Source organism: Calonectris borealis, chromosome 16 (assembly GCF_964195595.1).
Source record: "Calonectris borealis chromosome 16, bCalBor7.hap1.2, whole genome shotgun sequence".
Taxonomy (NCBI): domain Eukaryota; kingdom Metazoa; phylum Chordata; class Aves; order Procellariiformes; family Procellariidae; genus Calonectris; species Calonectris borealis.
In genome coordinates, this window is record NC_134327.1 from 20,712,300 (window position 1) to 20,729,478 (window position 17,179).

Genomic DNA, 17,179 nt, shown 5'->3' on the forward strand with positions numbered 1-17,179 from the left:
AACCATCAAGTTCTCCAAGAACAACTACTCTTTAATATAATAAACATTCTTCTTGAAAAGAGCGAATAATCCTGACTCCCCTTCGAACACTTAAGGGTTTCTGCTACCTGTGACACAGGGAGAGGATAATTCTGATGTTAGATTCTAGCGATGATGTGACAGTGACTACTTTATGGTGGTGAACAAGACACAGCTTTGACTACTAACTTCCAATCAATATTAATTTGGATGATAATTTCTTCAGACACTGCAAACTGACCTCAGGTTTACATTACAGAATTGTACATTAATTCAAATAAATCGCACATCCAATCAGTATTGCTTGGTACAATAAAAATTTAATACATGAAGGGAATGCTCAATGAACTGTTATTGAGTCATTACAATTCATATCTTCCACAAAAGCGAATAGAAAATATGGAGAGGAGTTGTCGTTATGGTAAACTAACGATGAATACATTTGATTCACAGGATAAAGTCCATTCTCTGTCACATTATTTTAGGCAGCAATGAATTCCTGACTGTTAGTGCTGACTTGCATGAAAGCATGGAAAATTCTGGGCAGAAAATGTTAGTCTAGGTCTTTTTTTTTTCCCCCCTTCTTTTTTTCTTAGTTCTGGGGATGATTTAAAGGCCTGTGATCTCGATTAGTCTCATGCTGCAATCTGTGCTGGTGCCTTACCGATCCTTTTGTCTTCTGTGTCTTCACAATCCTCTTGAGCTATGCTCTGTCGTAGACAGTCACATAAATCCTCAGTGGCGTGCTCAGTGCTGTGTTACCGCTGATGTTCTGCTCCCTTGGCTCTGACCTGTGGTTCCTGGATGGTTCAGGAGAATTTCTTATATCCTCTTGGGGCCTTTGACTTCAAGCCTCTAGCCAGCTTTATTGAATCTGGATCTTGCTGAATCTGAAAGGAAAACCTTAACCTAGCCTAAACATGTTAGATGTACACGTAGGCAGGATCCCTATGCTGCTTTAGCCAGCTGAAAAAGGCATTTATGCTGGTACTTGTTTTGGAGAATCATGACAGCGCAAAAAATGGCCCAATTTATGTGAATAATGAGACAGCTCTCGTCGGTGGCACAGCAAAGTGTGCTCTAGGAGCAGTGTTGGAAAAGCAGTTCAGCAGAAGCATTTGGTATACATGTCATCTGTTTTCATGAAGGCTTCTCTGTATTTATGGTGCCTCCTTCCCATTATTGTTGAATGAATGGAGATAGTCAAGGAAAGAGTTACATCGATCTGAAAAGAAGTGATCCATACTGTGCAAAATGCACACACAGGTGTGGGGGAGAACTGGCCGGCCCAGGAAGTGATGAAAATAGGGTGCATTGCGTGCATGCAAGAAGGGATCCTAATCATCGGAGCGTCAGCAAGAGACGGGGGGGAAGGTCATGGCGTAAAGGCAGATTTGAAGCCTCAAGCTCATCTGAGACAGAGTTGACTCCAAAACTGGCAGAGCTCATAATGAAGGGGGTAAGGTTGCACAGAGCTGGACTGGTATCCTTTCTGGGAGCTTTCATGTAGCATATGTCAAATTCCTTGAATTGCCATGCATCCTAATATATAGCATATATATATTGCAAGTACAAACAAGTACAGTACAATAGTGCAGAGGAGTATTTGAGGTGAAAAGTTTTGGGTTGGGTTTGTTGGGGTTTTTTTAATAGAAAACCGGTCAAAATAGCTGAAAAACTTTCAAACCTGCTTTCTTGGTCACTGATTCACAGATTAATTCTGTTCGAAGCAAGGTCAGCTATGGCATCAGACCACATTGCTCAAGACTTTATCCATGTCCAGTCTTGTAAGCCTCCAAGGACAGAGACTGCACAGCCTCTTTGGGCAAGCTGTTCACTGTTTGACCATTCTAATGGAAAACATGTAATGTGTAGGCAGAAAAAAGTGGAGTAACATGTGCAGAAAGCTTTTATATTGCATCAAAAGTTGCTCAAGAAACACGCCACTGGGAGAATTGCATATTTACTTTATGAGGATAAGAGGGGAGAGCTGTAGAGAGAAGCAAAGAGAGCTCATACAAAGCATGTACGAATATGGCACCCTAGTTGGAATTCGTCCCCCTGAGCTCATTTGCTCTTTCTGTGTAGTCCCTTCCTTTTGAGTTCCCAAAGGGAAAGTATTAATGTCTAGGCGAGACCTTCATGCGCAGCCTGCTTATTCAAGAGGAACAGTAACTGATCTGCCTTAAGTCTCAAGACGCTACCCCTCAACTTCAGGTTATGAAGTGTGCCATTCACTTCCAACTCCAATTTATCTGTTCTGCGAAAAGTGGTTATTGCAGTGTTTGAGCTGGACGTACTGAAGTCAGAACTTGCTAAGTAATTATGGAAGCTTTCAGAAGAAGTGTATGTGAGAAACGTTAAACCAATCTAATTTTAAAATACTTGCTGTGGATTGTGTTGCATCCTGTTACTTTAAGTGTGGTTTTTTAATACACTTCACTGTTTGGCTTCGTGTAGTCTGAGCATGGTATCATTAGGAGGTGCTATGTTAGAATAGCATCGGCGTAGGTATCCGAGGCCATAAGATCCATAGGCATCTTTTCCTGTCTCTGCCTTCTGGTGACCCCATGCAAAGGCTCAGCTGGGCACCCTGTTCTTTACTCCTCTTTCCCACAGATCCCCGATAGCAGTTTACCTTCCTAAAGACTTTTCCTCAAAACAAAGTCATGGTAAGAGCCCATGCTAGATTTTTTTACTGTGATAGCTTTCCTTTATGATACATTTCATTTACATTAGAAAACATTTTAGCTTTTTTCCTGATTTTCGTGATAGCGTGAATGAAGTTCAGTTAATTAACATGTATTTCCTTGAAAAGATAAACCTTTCAAGAAACTTTTGAGGTATTTTTGTGACTTTTGTTGATGAAAGTGCACTTCAGTAGTGATCTAACAGATCTGATTGTTTATTTTGATAAATGTGATCACTGGAATTGGTGTGTCAGAATTTATTGGGGGAGGATGCTACGTCCTGCGGCGCCTGTGTGCTGTGAACGGACCAACGTGAATGTTCTTTGGTCTCCTTCTACTGAGCCTACTAAATCGGACTTGTTGTTTCACTTGGATAAGTGCTATTCTGTCAGCTTGAATGACTAAATACTCTTCTGCCCCCTTTATTGAAGTATTTTTACTCTATCTATTACAATACTCTCAGTGAACACTTCTCCCTCAAGAAGCAGCAAAATGCAAGGTTAGCAGGGTTTAACATGGGAAAAGAATAACCTAGAAAGACGGAGTCATGTTGTAAAGTAGCATAAGATTTGCTGGTTTTCAATAGAATTTGATTCTAGATAGATACATCAATGACAGGTAATGGCTAGCTGGGACAGAAGAGGAGTTTCAGGATAAAAAACTTTATCTGAAGAAGGACAATGAATCAAATTATAATGTGAAATAATGACACTACAGCAGAAATGAATCCCCTTCCCTTTCCACCAAAGTTAGTGGTGTCAGTATTATGATAACAGTTGGTGAATTTCTGGTGAGTATCAGTTAAGTGTATAAAATACTCTCAAGTATGCTTTATATGTGTTTCAGTAGAAATGATTGCTGTAAAATGACTATTAACGATGAGAGACGATGTTCAGCACATGAAAGCGAGGGAGAAGATGGGAATAATGAGAATAAGGAGGAGACAGATGGTCTTATAAGAGGGGCTGATGATTTTAAATTCATTCAATGTGTGCTCATCCTCATTAGAGGATGACCTCTAAAAAAGTTTAAGTGGCCAGTGGTGGTGGCTTTCAGATGCTCCTCAGGCCAAAACAGTAAAGATGTATAAACGTCTGTAAAAACTAAGTATTTATTAGTATGAACCTTGATGAGGGATCCAAAGAATCTGCTAGAAGTTCACATTTTCTTTCCTGGTGCAGAACTCTGTACTTGGAGCAGTGGCTCGTTTGTTTGAGACCACATTCTCCAAAGCACTGTACTTTATTTAATATTGGGGGGTGGGGGATGTTGCTGCTCCTGTATTCATCAGAAAGCTCTATCACAGTGATAGCACTTCATAATTACTGAGGTGGCATCATCAGTCAAAGAAGAATAACCTTTAGATGCAAAACCTTTTCTCTGTGCCAGAAGGCCAAGGTCCTGCTTTATTGCTGGCTCTAAGCGGCTGTAAGCCACCTTCACTGTGGGTCTACACTATTTGCCGAGTGCAACGTCATGTGATATGGAAAGGAATTTTTTAGTTTTCAGTTTTGGTAACTTTTGTAGGAAAACGAAAGTCCCGGTCAAATGACTATAGACAAGAGATGGGAAACCAAAGGACCCCTCTGGTAATACTGCCAGCTGTGACTTTTGGGTTTGTTTTTTTACTGAAGTGAGATGATCTGCTAACAATAAGCATTTAAAAGTTCAAGGTTAAAATTAATATTCATTTATGCAGCATGATCTGTGTTGTTTTAGGTCAGCAGTTTGTCCTCTGATCCTTAACCATAAACTCTCAAAGGGCTCATCACCTATCACAAGGCCATGTTCAGCGCATTCAGGCTGCTCCTTGGCAGAGGGAGCAGCCCCTCCTCCTCGCCTCCCAGCCTGTTTTTCCTAGAGTGCCTGTATCCACCTAGTGCAACCCTCCAAACATGGAGACTGTCTCACCACATTTCTGTAATCCTGGTGGGATCAAGGTTTTGCACCTATGCACCTTCTAATTCCTCCTGTTTTGTTTCCTATGATGTGTGTACTTGTGCACAGGCACTTGAGATGGGCTCCCGCTTGTGATGCCTTCAGAAGGAACGTACCAGAGACTCCCCTTCGCTGTTCACAGTGCCCCCACTTCTCGTCATGCTGTCATCATCATCATTCCCTGACAGACCTCGTTTGAAGCCCTACTCGTAGGTTAGCAAGCCTGTCGGTAAAGATTCTTCTGCCCCACTTTTCACATGGGTCTTATCTCTCTCCCATAGTCTTCATTCCTCAACAGAATAAAAAGGCAAAAAACCCTGTAGCATTGCAGTCACTTTTAGTCAAGCATAACTATAGCCATGTTCCAATTCAAATCATAAAACTGGACATGAATTTAAGGTGAGATATTTAATAGTAGTTCAGCATGATACGAAGCATCATCTTCAATTCTTAGAGAACAGCTCCAGGTAGCTTGGCACCGCATGCTATCATGAACTTTAGCTGTGCAACCTCAATGTTGTGTTCATGTACCTTTCTGTTGTACCTAGCAGGCTTCCTTTTATTAAGAGTACTGTCACATTCTCTGGTCAGGCACCGCACAATTTCTCCTTGTCCTTCTATCTCACCCCTGCTGAATGAGTGGCAACACTCTATTATGAAAAACAAATCCCATTGTGTGCGTGTAGCAAGAGCCAATCTCAGCTGCTTTGTTCTATAACAAAGCAAGAAACAGCTGCTGAGATTAATAGGCAAGGTGAAGATGAGGCGATTCAATCCATCATCAAATTGGTTCACTTGAAGTGTACTACAGAGCAGCAGGATTACCACTATTCTCTAGCAAATCACTAGGAAAAAAAAAAACCAGAAGGAAACTCTGTTTTCCCTTACTAAAATGAAAAGGTTATACATAGAGAGAGATGTCTAGAGAGATTTTTGGGATTGGGAGGATGTCTGAGAACACAAGAAATAGCTTAGGCAAAAATTGAAATGTTAGCATTCGAACAAAAAAAAGTCAGCAAGCTCCAGTTGTTGTCCTGTTGTTCTTCCATACTTATCCCCTTCCTGTTTTCCCCATTCCTTTTCCTTTTCTTTCTACTTAGGGGTAACCATGTTGTCTGCCAGCTGGCTCCAGGGCACAAACTCTTTGTATTCAAAATCCGCTAGTGTTTTCTCCACAACTTTCCCAACAAAACTTTGAGGTTAACTTAAAAAAAAAAAAATTGAGATATTTTAAATTATCAAATACTGCGTCATTTTTGTTCTTTCTGGTTTTGGGCCTTTTTAGACTTGCTGCTTTGCAATCTGCAGGGGCATAGAGTTGTCTTCAATGTTGTGATTTCAGCAACTTGATTTTATTGTTTAAAACAATGCTCAGCAGCATTAGGTATATCATAAAGGACTGGCAGTCAAGAAATCATGTGGCTTATTCAAATCCTGGATCACTTGCCCTAAGGCAAACACTGAATCAGTGGCAGAGCTAGTTGTCTGTGGGTCTGCTGCTGGAGGATGTTCTCCATGGTGGCGTATTGGCTTCTGTTTTAAAAACAAAAAAAACCCCAACCAATCCCCCCCACCCCAGACCCTGCACATAGTTGTGTGTAGTTTGCATGTAGTTGTAATTGCATGCTGTTTAATAATCCTTCTCTTCAAGAAATTATAATGCATATGAAATAAAAAGCCAATAAATGAAAAAGCATTTCTCAGGCTCTGCTTTTGTATAGCTTTCTGTAAAAAGATTTTCAAAGCCGACTCCCATTCACCCTGCTGTAGGAACTCACAGTTGACATTTTACTTGTCTGCAGAGCAATAGGTTAGATGATATTACAACATTCTGCCAAACAGCCATGTGTTTTGGTTTATTGCTGTTTTCCAAAGACTTTCATAGTCAAATATAAGATGGAGAGCCATCTGCTTTGCCAAATAAAATAGATTGAGCTACAGAATATCTGTATTGTGCTCATTCAAACTCCATTCTACCAAAAATATACACTTGTCTTCAGTGCATTCAGTGTGCTGTAGAAGATGGGTAACATTCTTGCTGAAATGGGCACAGTTGATTGCAAACATAAGTAAAACTTATTTGGTTTAAAAGCCTTTGTTTGTCCTAGTATGTCAACAAAAGGATTCTTTATTTCCTGTTGCTATTGACTGTATATAGAGCATTTGTTTCTCTGTCACAAGATAAGGTGCCTGCTGTAGAAAGCTGTGATGTAACTGGTGACTAAGGTGAACTGAACTCTTACATGCTAAAAGACATGGGCAAATTACTAGCAATGAAAAATAGTTCTGACTTGATGATATAAGGAAACTTTTTCACTGTTTAGATAGTCAGGTATCGGTACAGGTTGCCCAGACAGGTTGATCGGTCTCTCTCCTTGGAGGTTTTAAAGACCAACTAGCTCAAGCCCTGAGCTGTGGTCTGATCCCATTGCTGATCCTCCTTTGAGCAGGAGGTTGGGCTGGGGGCTTCTGAAGATCCCTTGGAGCCCGGGTTGTTCTGCAGGTCTAAGCGTTACCAACAAAGTCCTGCCTTGCTGCCCATTTCACTAGGCTGGCTGCTCCGAGTTTGCAAAGTGATTGATTTGATTACTCGTTAAAGGGCAGATTTACACCTAGGAAAGGCTGCATAATATACGAGACCGAGGAGGAAAATTTCCATCTTGGCAGAGATCTGTCTGCCTCTAAAGCTGGATTTTCAGCCTCAATAATCTCTGGTGTCCTGAAGGGCCTGGAAGCCTCCTCTCACAGGGCAGGCTGGCTCTGATTTTGTGTTAATTGGTACTTTAATTGCGTTAATTTGACACTGTGGTTCCATAGCATATGCTGCCACTTAATTTGGGTAAAGTTCGCTTATAGAGTAAGATACATGCAGTGTTTGCCTGCAGCATTTCAGTCTTGTTTGTTTACTGGAGAGACCGAACAGGGCGCCTAAATGTTGGCTCCTGCTCGTACAGAGTCCCCAGGCGCCCAGGCCGTTGCCCACGGGTGCTTCGCGAGGTCAAGGCCACTCTCTTGTCTCATGGGGCTGTCACTCTGCCGCTCTGCGCAGAAAACCTGACCGCTGTCCTGTGCGGAGTGCGAGTCTATTAAAGTCCATTGTACGACATAATGTGTTGAAAGAGCATCTGTGACGTTATGGTCGTCACACCCTTAGCTTTTCTCCGTTGTCACATTTCAGAAGCCCTGGGTCACGCAAAAGTGGCCAGCCTAAAACAGCAAAACATCTCTGATTAGCATGGTCTTGTTTTCACTGAGCTGATAAAAATCACATCTGTTAAGATAATGTGAAGTGGGGGGAGTGGTGTCTGCAGCGAAGGTGGAAGCTGGTCAGGCCAAAAAATGCAGCCTGGTGACTGCAGTCATTAAAAGCAGCAGGGAGAAAGAGAAGCTGAAGCTGCCCTGACTCAGCTGTTTAAAAGTTGTCATTGTTTTTAAACTCAAAATCATAAACCAATGAAGCTGTTGTAATTCTTTCACTAAGAACTAAGATTTCTCTGCAGATTCTAAATGAATATGTAACTTCAAAAAATTACACGATAAATTTTGTTTACTTTCTAGGTATATGATCTGCCATCACTTCTGCCCTCTCCTTTGAAAATCTTACTTGTTAAGACTGTAAACAGCACTTAACTGATGCTCTCCTGGCTCCAGCTGGTTTGAGGCTGCCCTTTTGAAACAGTTTTTGTTGCTGCAGTTTTTGATAAGCTTTTGCAGGGTGTAGTCTGGCAGCAGAGCTAAACTGATGCAGTGCTGTTGAAAGGGACGATGTTGTACAGTCTCAGCAGCTCCCTTGGGCTGACAGAGGCATTTGACCGACCATGCATCAAGCTACTCGGAAATCTAAACCAGTAGAAAATCAATGTTTTTCCTGCCAGTTGACTCTGGGCTGGCTTGGTATGAGGTTAGCTAAGCTGCTGGCAACAGCACAGGTGAGAGGCTAGAGGAAACAGGGAAAAGTGGCTCATCTGTATGGTTAAACTATTTTCTTAGACTTCATTTCTCTTGTATTTATGTCCATAAACCAGCACTGAAGCTGAAACAAACAGTACCCCATCTTCTTACCCCTGCTGGTTTTCCCACAACTGCAACACCCCGTCCTCCGTTGTGCCAGTCAAGAATTTGCGTAGCCACGTGCTGAACCGCAGTGGAGAATTTGCCTGGCTTCATTTTATTTTGATGGATTAGTTTTCACCAGGTTTCTTTTGTGTCGCTGCAGAAATGCTTGCACCAGAGTCAGCAGGGTGAGAAAAGGGAAAGAGCGAGTGGCCCAGGGTGCAGGGGAGGGTGACTGCTTATTTGGCTGGATCTGGATTGCCAGCTTCAACTTGTGCCTGGAATTACAGTATTAGGCAATGATTGTATCTGTACCCAGTATTTCACTGGTCCATGAACATTTTAAAAATGTTTTCTGGGTTTATGAATTTGTCCCTGTGACATTTGGGAAATGTCCTTTCTTTTCTTCCTCCCTGTAGATTTTCTTTGCCATATGCACTGTGTAGGCTGCAACAGCCCGTGGGTTGAGATTCAGGTGGCTGACTGATCCCTCACTCACTCCATTTGTCCCAAGGACATAGCAATGGGGAGGCTGTATTGTAAATGTTTGCTGGGACAGGGGCAAGACTCGTTTAAATCACTGACTGTCTTTAAATCTTATGACTGACTGGGAGAAAGCAGATGGGGAGGAAAAGATAGGGAAAGAAGACAGCAACTGTGAGGCTCAGTCAGAAAATGCTGGGAGCCACTGTTGCAGAGGAAGGTCTTAGAATGGGCATATGCTACAGAGACCGAAGGAAACACCAGTGGGTAGAAACCTCTGAAAAGTTTGCCTCACGACTTTAATCAGTCTTCAAAAAGGCTTTGCTAACACTGAAGGGGATGGAAAATGGTAATCATCGCAGTGGTTACCCTTCTCAGCGGGACTGAGCTGTGCAGGTGTGCAGGCAGTGTGCAGATGTGTTGCTGCTATACAGAGGTCACCTGTATCGTGGTCAGCAGCATGGATCAAGAGGACGCAGGTAACCTTTATTGGCCCACTTACCATAACCGCATCTTACCTTTCCTTTGGTCTTTGGTCACACTCTTCTGTCCTCACTGTCATTTGTTCTTTATCGAAGGAATTAATAAAAAAGAGCAGTTTTCTAAACAGGGTATTTAAAATGTTCTGAACCTACATGAAACAAGTTATAAAAATATGCTTGTATCTTTTCCTTCTTCATTCTTGCAGGTGGAATTAGCTTTTCCCTGCAGAATATATATCCATCACTTCAGGGATTTCAGTAGTTTATATTGTTGCAAGTTGCTGTTGGAGTGTCTCATTCAGAATGATTTTGCATCATGACCTTTCTGCTTTATAGCCCTGGAAGCTGTCATGCCTGCTGTGTTATTTCTGTTATTTATGTTATTTTCTATATGTTTCACAGTGTTATTTCTACAATCCCAAGCAATCATTAGCAGTCTTCCTAGTGTCTGTGGGGCCATTGTCTCTATTAGTGCTGGAGAGTTTGTACAGCAGGCATTTTGCATAGTTGTCCAAAGCAGATTTTTGAATCAGAATTTATTCCCTCTGTGGCCTTGAGCGAGGCACTGAGCTGGGTTTTTCACCAGGTATGGGGGATTTACATCACTTCCCCTTACCACCTGTAAACATCATCTCTGCAAACTTTTTCAGCGTGAATTTCAACTCCCAAGACACAAATGTTTATGCCAAGTTGTGATGCGTCATGCAAGCCAGTCCCCAGGCCTCTGTTTCCAGCAACTTCCTTGTGTGCTGGGTGGGACTTGGTGGTTTGCTGCTACCTGCAGGTTGGTGGGAAGAGATTTTCCTTTCTCAGCTAGCACACTATTGCCATACGTGTGGATACACATTTCCATCTGAAAGTGTAAAAAGATTGCCCACCGTTCAACTGTTTTCAGATGCTCTTCTCACTTCCCTCTGTCCCACAGATATTCCAGCGAAGCCCATGTTTCCTTTCTGCAAATGCACTGTAAATGTGCAGATTTGACCATGTCAGAGCAACTGGTGTCTTTTTATTTTCTTTAGTTCTATGCATATTTTGCATAGGAAATCAAAGGCTCAGAAAAATGTTAGTTCCATCCACAGTTAATTAGCATTCCCATCTACTTGTCTTGCTTGACTGGAATTGTAGAAGAGACTAAAACTAGCGAAATTTGTGGCTAAATCCTTCCATCAGTTGTTTGCCACCTGTTTAGTATTGTAGGTTCTATCTGAATCTGATTGTCTTCATATCCTGCCTACTCTATTGATAGTTTAGTTTGCTATTCACCATTAACATTACCCAAACTTTTGATGACTAGATGTCATTAAAAATATATTTTTCTGTCTGATGCTGCCGTTGCAATAGCAAACGTTAATTCCTAAAATTCAGTGTCTTGGTATCTTTGCTAGATTTTAGTCCTAACTGGATGGAGGACTTAATGAACTCAGCGAAACACCTCCTACAATTGCTTTGTGTTGTTCAGCAATCAAATAGTCCCTTTAGTCTAGCAGGTCTGTGGTGCTCTGCAAGTGCATGCATCCTAGAAGATTAAAATTACTCTCATCAGTTACTGTCTACAGAGCCAGCCATGTTTTCTTACTAATCCGTTATGCTGGAATGAGAACGTCTGTCTTAACTGCCACTCCCCCTGCTACCATCAGCCTGCTTCTTCCCTTCTGGGCTGTCGCATTTCTTACTCAGTTGACTGTGCGAGACAGGTTTTATAAGTCCTTGTGCGACTTTTTGCAACATTTTCTATTATCATTGGCCTTCATTTGAATGGGTTGAGACTTGTGATTTGCTTCTCTTTCTCAGCACAGCATTCTACCTACCTCTTTCTATTTATTCTGAACTGCATTTGTCATAACTTTATCATACTGTCATTACAATAGTGTTTCTCGGCATATTTTTATCTAACAACCTGCTATATTCAAAAAAGAAAATCAACAAACCACCTTGTGCAGTCTTACTGTCATGGTTCTCCTTTGCACCTGAATACTATAGTATAGTATATGGCTATACTTCTCCAGCTTATTGATAGGGCTTTTTGCTCCCACTTTGTTTGCATGCATGGAAATGTGTGAATTTATTCTGGTTTGGTTTGGTTTGTGTCAGTCATTTCACAAACTGCTTCTGTTTAATAGAGTATTGGTTGAAAACAACTGCCAAAGACTGCTTTCCAAAGAAAGCCCCTTTCATTCTGTAACGGCAGTAATCTTCTGTGGGATGAAGACAAATGAACTCATTTTCAATGTGATAAGTGAGGTTTCAGCTGGTGGGAATGTATGGTTGATTTTCAGTGCACTGTTTCACCTGGGTACATGCTTTATACCCTGATCCTCATGGGCAAAGTAAGTAGGAGCTCCCATGTTTCAATTAAGACCTTTTTTCCATAAAGTATTTTCAATGCTGAAATTTTCTATTCTCGTCTGGCCTGTGAGTGCCCTTAACTGTTGTTGTAGGACCATCCAATTAGCTACTTGACTGGGCAATGTGGCAGCTTTTCTAATTCAGTTGTCTTCACCTCTCACAGGAAGCAGCAAACATGCTACATCTTATGCAGAACAGGCTGAAGGAAGAGGAACAGCACCTGCTTAAGAGTGGAAGTAAGTGGGATTTCTTCATTGCTTGTATTAGCAGAAAAATTGTGAAGTACTGGCTGCTTTATGTATAAGTATTCACTTACAATTCTGAAGGGGTAGATGACAGAGTCAACAGGCTATATTAGAAAAAGTGGAATTATTATAGCTTTAAAAGGACAACAGTGAAATAGGGAACCTAACCTCTGTGAAATGCTCCTCCGCCTTGTAAATTTTACCTGCAGTACTGAGGGATGGAAGCAGTAATCCACTAAACATCCTGTGCAATTACAGTGAGCAGATTTTAGGCTTCATTTTACTATTATCAAAGCCTGTATGGGCTAGCTGTGGACACAGCACTTGTCCCAGCACAGTGGCATTGCTGATGAACGGTTGGTTTGTGAACAAACTCGGTTAGAGGATTCTACCCAGTCTCATTGGTTTGTGGGACTGCTTGGCTGCCTCATATTACACATGTGCTGGTGTGCCTTGCAAAACCAGAATATAATTTCTGTCCTCAGCAGTTAGCCTGCCACATTGCATGGCATGGAGTTTGTTTACGTGTTTGGATTAATTCTTTGTGATGTGTCTATCAGATCATAACTTTCACAGATGAAAAATTCTCAGTTTGAAAGGCCCTTTAATATCACTAATCTTCAAAGCAGGGTCCACGTTTGCCTGCTTGCATTTGCTTGATTTTAGTGTACCTGCAAAATGTGAATGCAATTAAAATTTGGGATTTTTTCTTTTTTTCTAAACTTCCTCTTAATTAATTAGAATTCTAGCTGAGGATCAGAAGGGAATAATAACTCTTGAGATTTTGCAGAAAGCTAACAAACCAGAGTTTGCTCCTTTTGAGCCAAGCATCAGCAAGAACTTCCTCATTAATTACCCCTGTGAATTTAATATTGCGATATGTGCATTTTTATATGGTAGTGGGAAAAAATAAAAGGGGAGTTAATTCTCAGGATCAGACGAAGAGTTCATGAAAGCTGAAATTGAGTAAGGACATAAAAGTTGTGCTTCACAGTTTGCTTGCTGGCAGAGATTTTCAGAGCAAGCTCATGAAAGAGGAAATTCACTCATTTCTGCCCATCTTTGATCTCATCTTCTTATGTCAATGCAGTGAAGAAGTTTTAGCTGAAACATAGGATTTGTAACATAAATTACAATATGGAATTGTTTCAAGGATTTACTTGAGTGAAAAAGACCAGATCCTGCTATCTGACAGTTTCCAGGGTAAATAAGTTCAAGAGGAGAAGAACATCTATCATCAGTAATTAGCATTATGAAGTATAACGTGAAAATTTGCTGACCTGCTTTCTCCTCGTCTGTGGATTTTCACTTGGAAAACTTAGTCATTTTGCATAACAGAAATAATGTGAACCTTGCCTTTTAGTGAGTGATTTAACTGCCACCTAAGAACACGTGATTATGACTTAATGACCTAAAAATATTGCCATAATACATCTTTATTCAAGTACTTAATTGTCATAATTAGTAATTATTCTAGTGATAAAAGCACCGAGATCCTGTTTTTCAGTGCTGGCTCATTTATTGATTGTCCCATAACCTTGGAAAATCAAGTCATCTTTGTCAGCTCCAGTCTGCCTTTATCTGCACACGGTGTGGAAGTTTGCAGAGGTGTAACTGAGACAATAAATTTGGCTCTCGGAGGCTGTTTCCCCAGTAACGAGCATGGAGCACGGCTTCATTACGGGGTGCTGTAAGGTTAATTTATTGATTGTTGTAAAGCTCTCTGAGACCACGGTTTGCTAACATATAACGATCAGGTACCAAGCTGTGCTTTCCCCTTAGACCAGACCCCACTCTCCTCTTCTCATTATTAGTTAAATGACGCCCTTTATACAATTCAAAACGAAGAGATTTGCTTTGGAAGGAGAATGCAGAGGTTGGTGTCTTAAATGGCATAGTGCCGTATTAGGGATACGTTTACAGAAGGTTACTTTAATCGCAGGATCCTAGTCACAAGAAAAATACATTTTTTGCACAAGAGGAAAGAAAGAAACAGCAGCAGAATCGGTGCAGCGTCACTGAACAGCTTTGCCTGCCCAACCCCCCCCAAAGGTCAATAGTGAAATTCACACTGGAAGTAGGAAGCACGATAAGGGATGGGGTTTCTGCCGTAGAGGATTCCCGAGAGCCCTACAAGCTTGGTCTGGCTGTTAGCGATTTTATCAATGAGTACTGTGAGCATTGTGTGTATTGTGGGCAAACGGCATAAAATGCTACAGGCATGAGCACTTAAACTTTCTTTCACCTATGTTTGGAGATTCTGCATGCTACATCCTCCTTCTGAGATAGCATGTGCCCTGTTAATGAGACAGACACAAGGAAGATTAAAGAAGGGCTTTTCTTCACCATCAGAAACATCTTTCTAAAGTAGTTTTGGGAGGAAAAAACACTTCCTTATTCCACTTGCATTTTTGAGTAATGCCCCCCTCCCCCCCCCAAGCAAAGTGTTTTTATCCTAAGTTTTCTTCCATCTTCAGTTTGTCAAAAAATTTAGGACTTTGTTGTCTGGGCCTTCAACCCAACAAACACATTGCGCCCGCTCGCAGGACTGTTAAAGTAGACCCTGCTCTGACTTGGTCTTGCTCATGCAAAGGGTTCTGGAGACGAAGGGATTCGCTTCTTCCCCTTGCAGCTCCGCTCAGTGGACAGCGGGCAGGCTGGCCTGATGTCTCCCGGTATCCTAAGACTCTCTGGCTGAATCTTGAAGGTCCGGGGTGGTGGAGTGAGCTTCGTTTGAACAGATTCATGGCTTTCCTTCGCAGAGGGGTAGCGCGGGGACAGTGTCCCCTGCAAGGAAAAGGGAAGGTTCTCTAACTCTCATTACACTTTGCCCCTGAGAGCTGCAAAACACTTAATGAGGCTCTTCTAACAGCATAGGCTGGAATCTGGTGATAAATTTGTTACCCTTAACTGATAAAAGTCAGCATCCATTCTGCCCCTGTAAGCACTCTTACCTTTGCGTACCTTCGTAATTGATGCAGTGCTCTTATTGTCTGGATCCTTTGACCTTATCTCCTGCTAATTTGGTAAGAAAGGTTGCAAATTAACAGTTCATTTCTCTGCAGCAGAAATTGCAGGAATTCTGGACAGCTCTCAGCTGAGTTTCAAGCTGAACTAATACCAGAGAAACCTGGATCATATTTCTTGTAAAGAGCTGTGGAACGTAGGTTGAATTGTGCAGGTTTGTGTTAAGAATATAGAAAGCCTGTGACTATGTCATGGTACTCACCTAAAATTTGCAAAAATGTTTAGTGTAATTCAGAAACAGCCTGGTTCTTTTTTTCTTTTGCTAGCATACATTGCAAATCATCTTTTATTTCTGACAGAGCATCCCCATAAAACCACTGCACTAAAAAAAAAGAAAAGCTAACACTAGGTTATGTGAAAAGCTATTCTTAAATTATGTAAAGATGTTGAACTCTAGATACAGATCAGGCTTTGAGTATTATTTACATGATGAAAATATATGCAGTTAGGTATTTGCAGCAGTACAGAAATGTTTTTTGTGATGAGCGGTAAGTAAATTGCTGTTATTTTTGTAATCTTTATTTCACATAAGATGCTCTTAGAGAAACCAATATACGATGTGGTGTTTTTCACACAGCGTGCTGTCCTTGTGGCACGTCCAAGGTTGATGCAAAGTGACACATGCCAATTGAAACTCAGGGCTTGATTTCCTTGTGGTTAATGGCACAGTGACTCTTAAAACCTTGTATTAGACACTGCTCGGATGAGCACTGTGAAGGCTGTTGATAGAACTATTGTCAGGTGTAGATACGTGAAGAGTTGCTCTGATAATGGTTTGGTGTGAGAGGAGAGGGCTGGGAAGGTCACTGACCACAGCAGAAATTCAAGATGTTTTTTCAGGTTCATCCAAGGTTGAAAAAACATGTTTACTGAGCAAAAAGTAACAAGTGGAAATGTTTCTAGACCGAAATACATTTTTTCAGACTAATCAGCTTATTACATTTACAGATCTTTCTTTCTCACTTTTTTACACACTTTTCCACGTGTGTTTTTTCGCATTCTTTCTTTTTAAGTTTTTTTTGTCGATTTAAAAGCAGACGATATAAACGATAGTTAAAAAAAGTAAAATATTTTGTTTTGAAAATATAAAAATAAACCCTTTGAATTTTTCAAAATATTTCCTGTATTTCTTTTGAGTAACACTATGCCTAGGATTTGATTTTGGTTTGCAAATGTATTTGCTGTAAAACTGCATTTTTCATTGACTGTACCACTTTCTGGTGTGCCGCTCCAGTCGGCCCACCCTGCATACTCTTGCTTGTGCTGTAGAATGAACAAACACCCATGTTACACAGCATTTTGAAATTTGCGCTGCTCCAATATTGTTCAGCAATAGCAACAGGATTAACTGATGCTCCCGGAGAGCTTCAGTTCTGCTCGATACACAACCGAAGTGTTTCCTTGGCCAGTTCTACTTGCCGAGCTAACTCTTTCTTTTCTGACAGCCAAGCAAAATGCGCTTAGCTCTATCGTCTTGCTCAATTAAACAGAGCAAATAGATGTTGTGCTTTGGATAGCAAATCGCACGACGCTGTTGCAGTTTGGTGCTGCACTGAATCTCTTGTACCCTTTCTACTCCAGAACTGATGCTTTAAAATCTGACAGCAGATAAACAAAAAGCCCCGTTGCAACAATTGCGGCATTTCAAGTATAGCAGTGAGTCACTGGGTAATTTCCACGAGGGCGAGACGGCTGGATGATACTGCTAATGCTCAGCACTGTCACCAGCAGGATGCTCAGACCATCCGTCTTCTTGTAACAGACACTTGGAATTTGTCCACAATAGTCTTGTGTTTTGCTTGTTAAATAATTGCAAATTTATGTTCTAATTTAATAGTACTTTGATGGATTCTTGGCTTTCGAGATCATTAGAAATAGTTATGGTCACTGAATA

The 17,179-nt window shown here is 41.2% G+C and overlaps 1 protein-coding gene across 2 annotated transcripts in view; it reads left to right on the top strand.

Annotated features, from left to right (window-relative positions):
- The window catches only part of CLUAP1 (clusterin associated protein 1), a 71,760-nt gene that overhangs the window by 33,454 nt on the left and 21,127 nt on the right, over positions 1-17,179 (top strand). For both annotated transcript variants that reach the window (XM_075165910.1, XM_075165911.1), the window contains exon 9: positions 12,177-12,249. In XM_075165910.1, the coding sequence (XP_075022011.1) occupies positions 12,177-12,249 (73 nt within the window). The remainder of the gene's footprint in view (positions 1-12,176; positions 12,250-17,179) is intronic.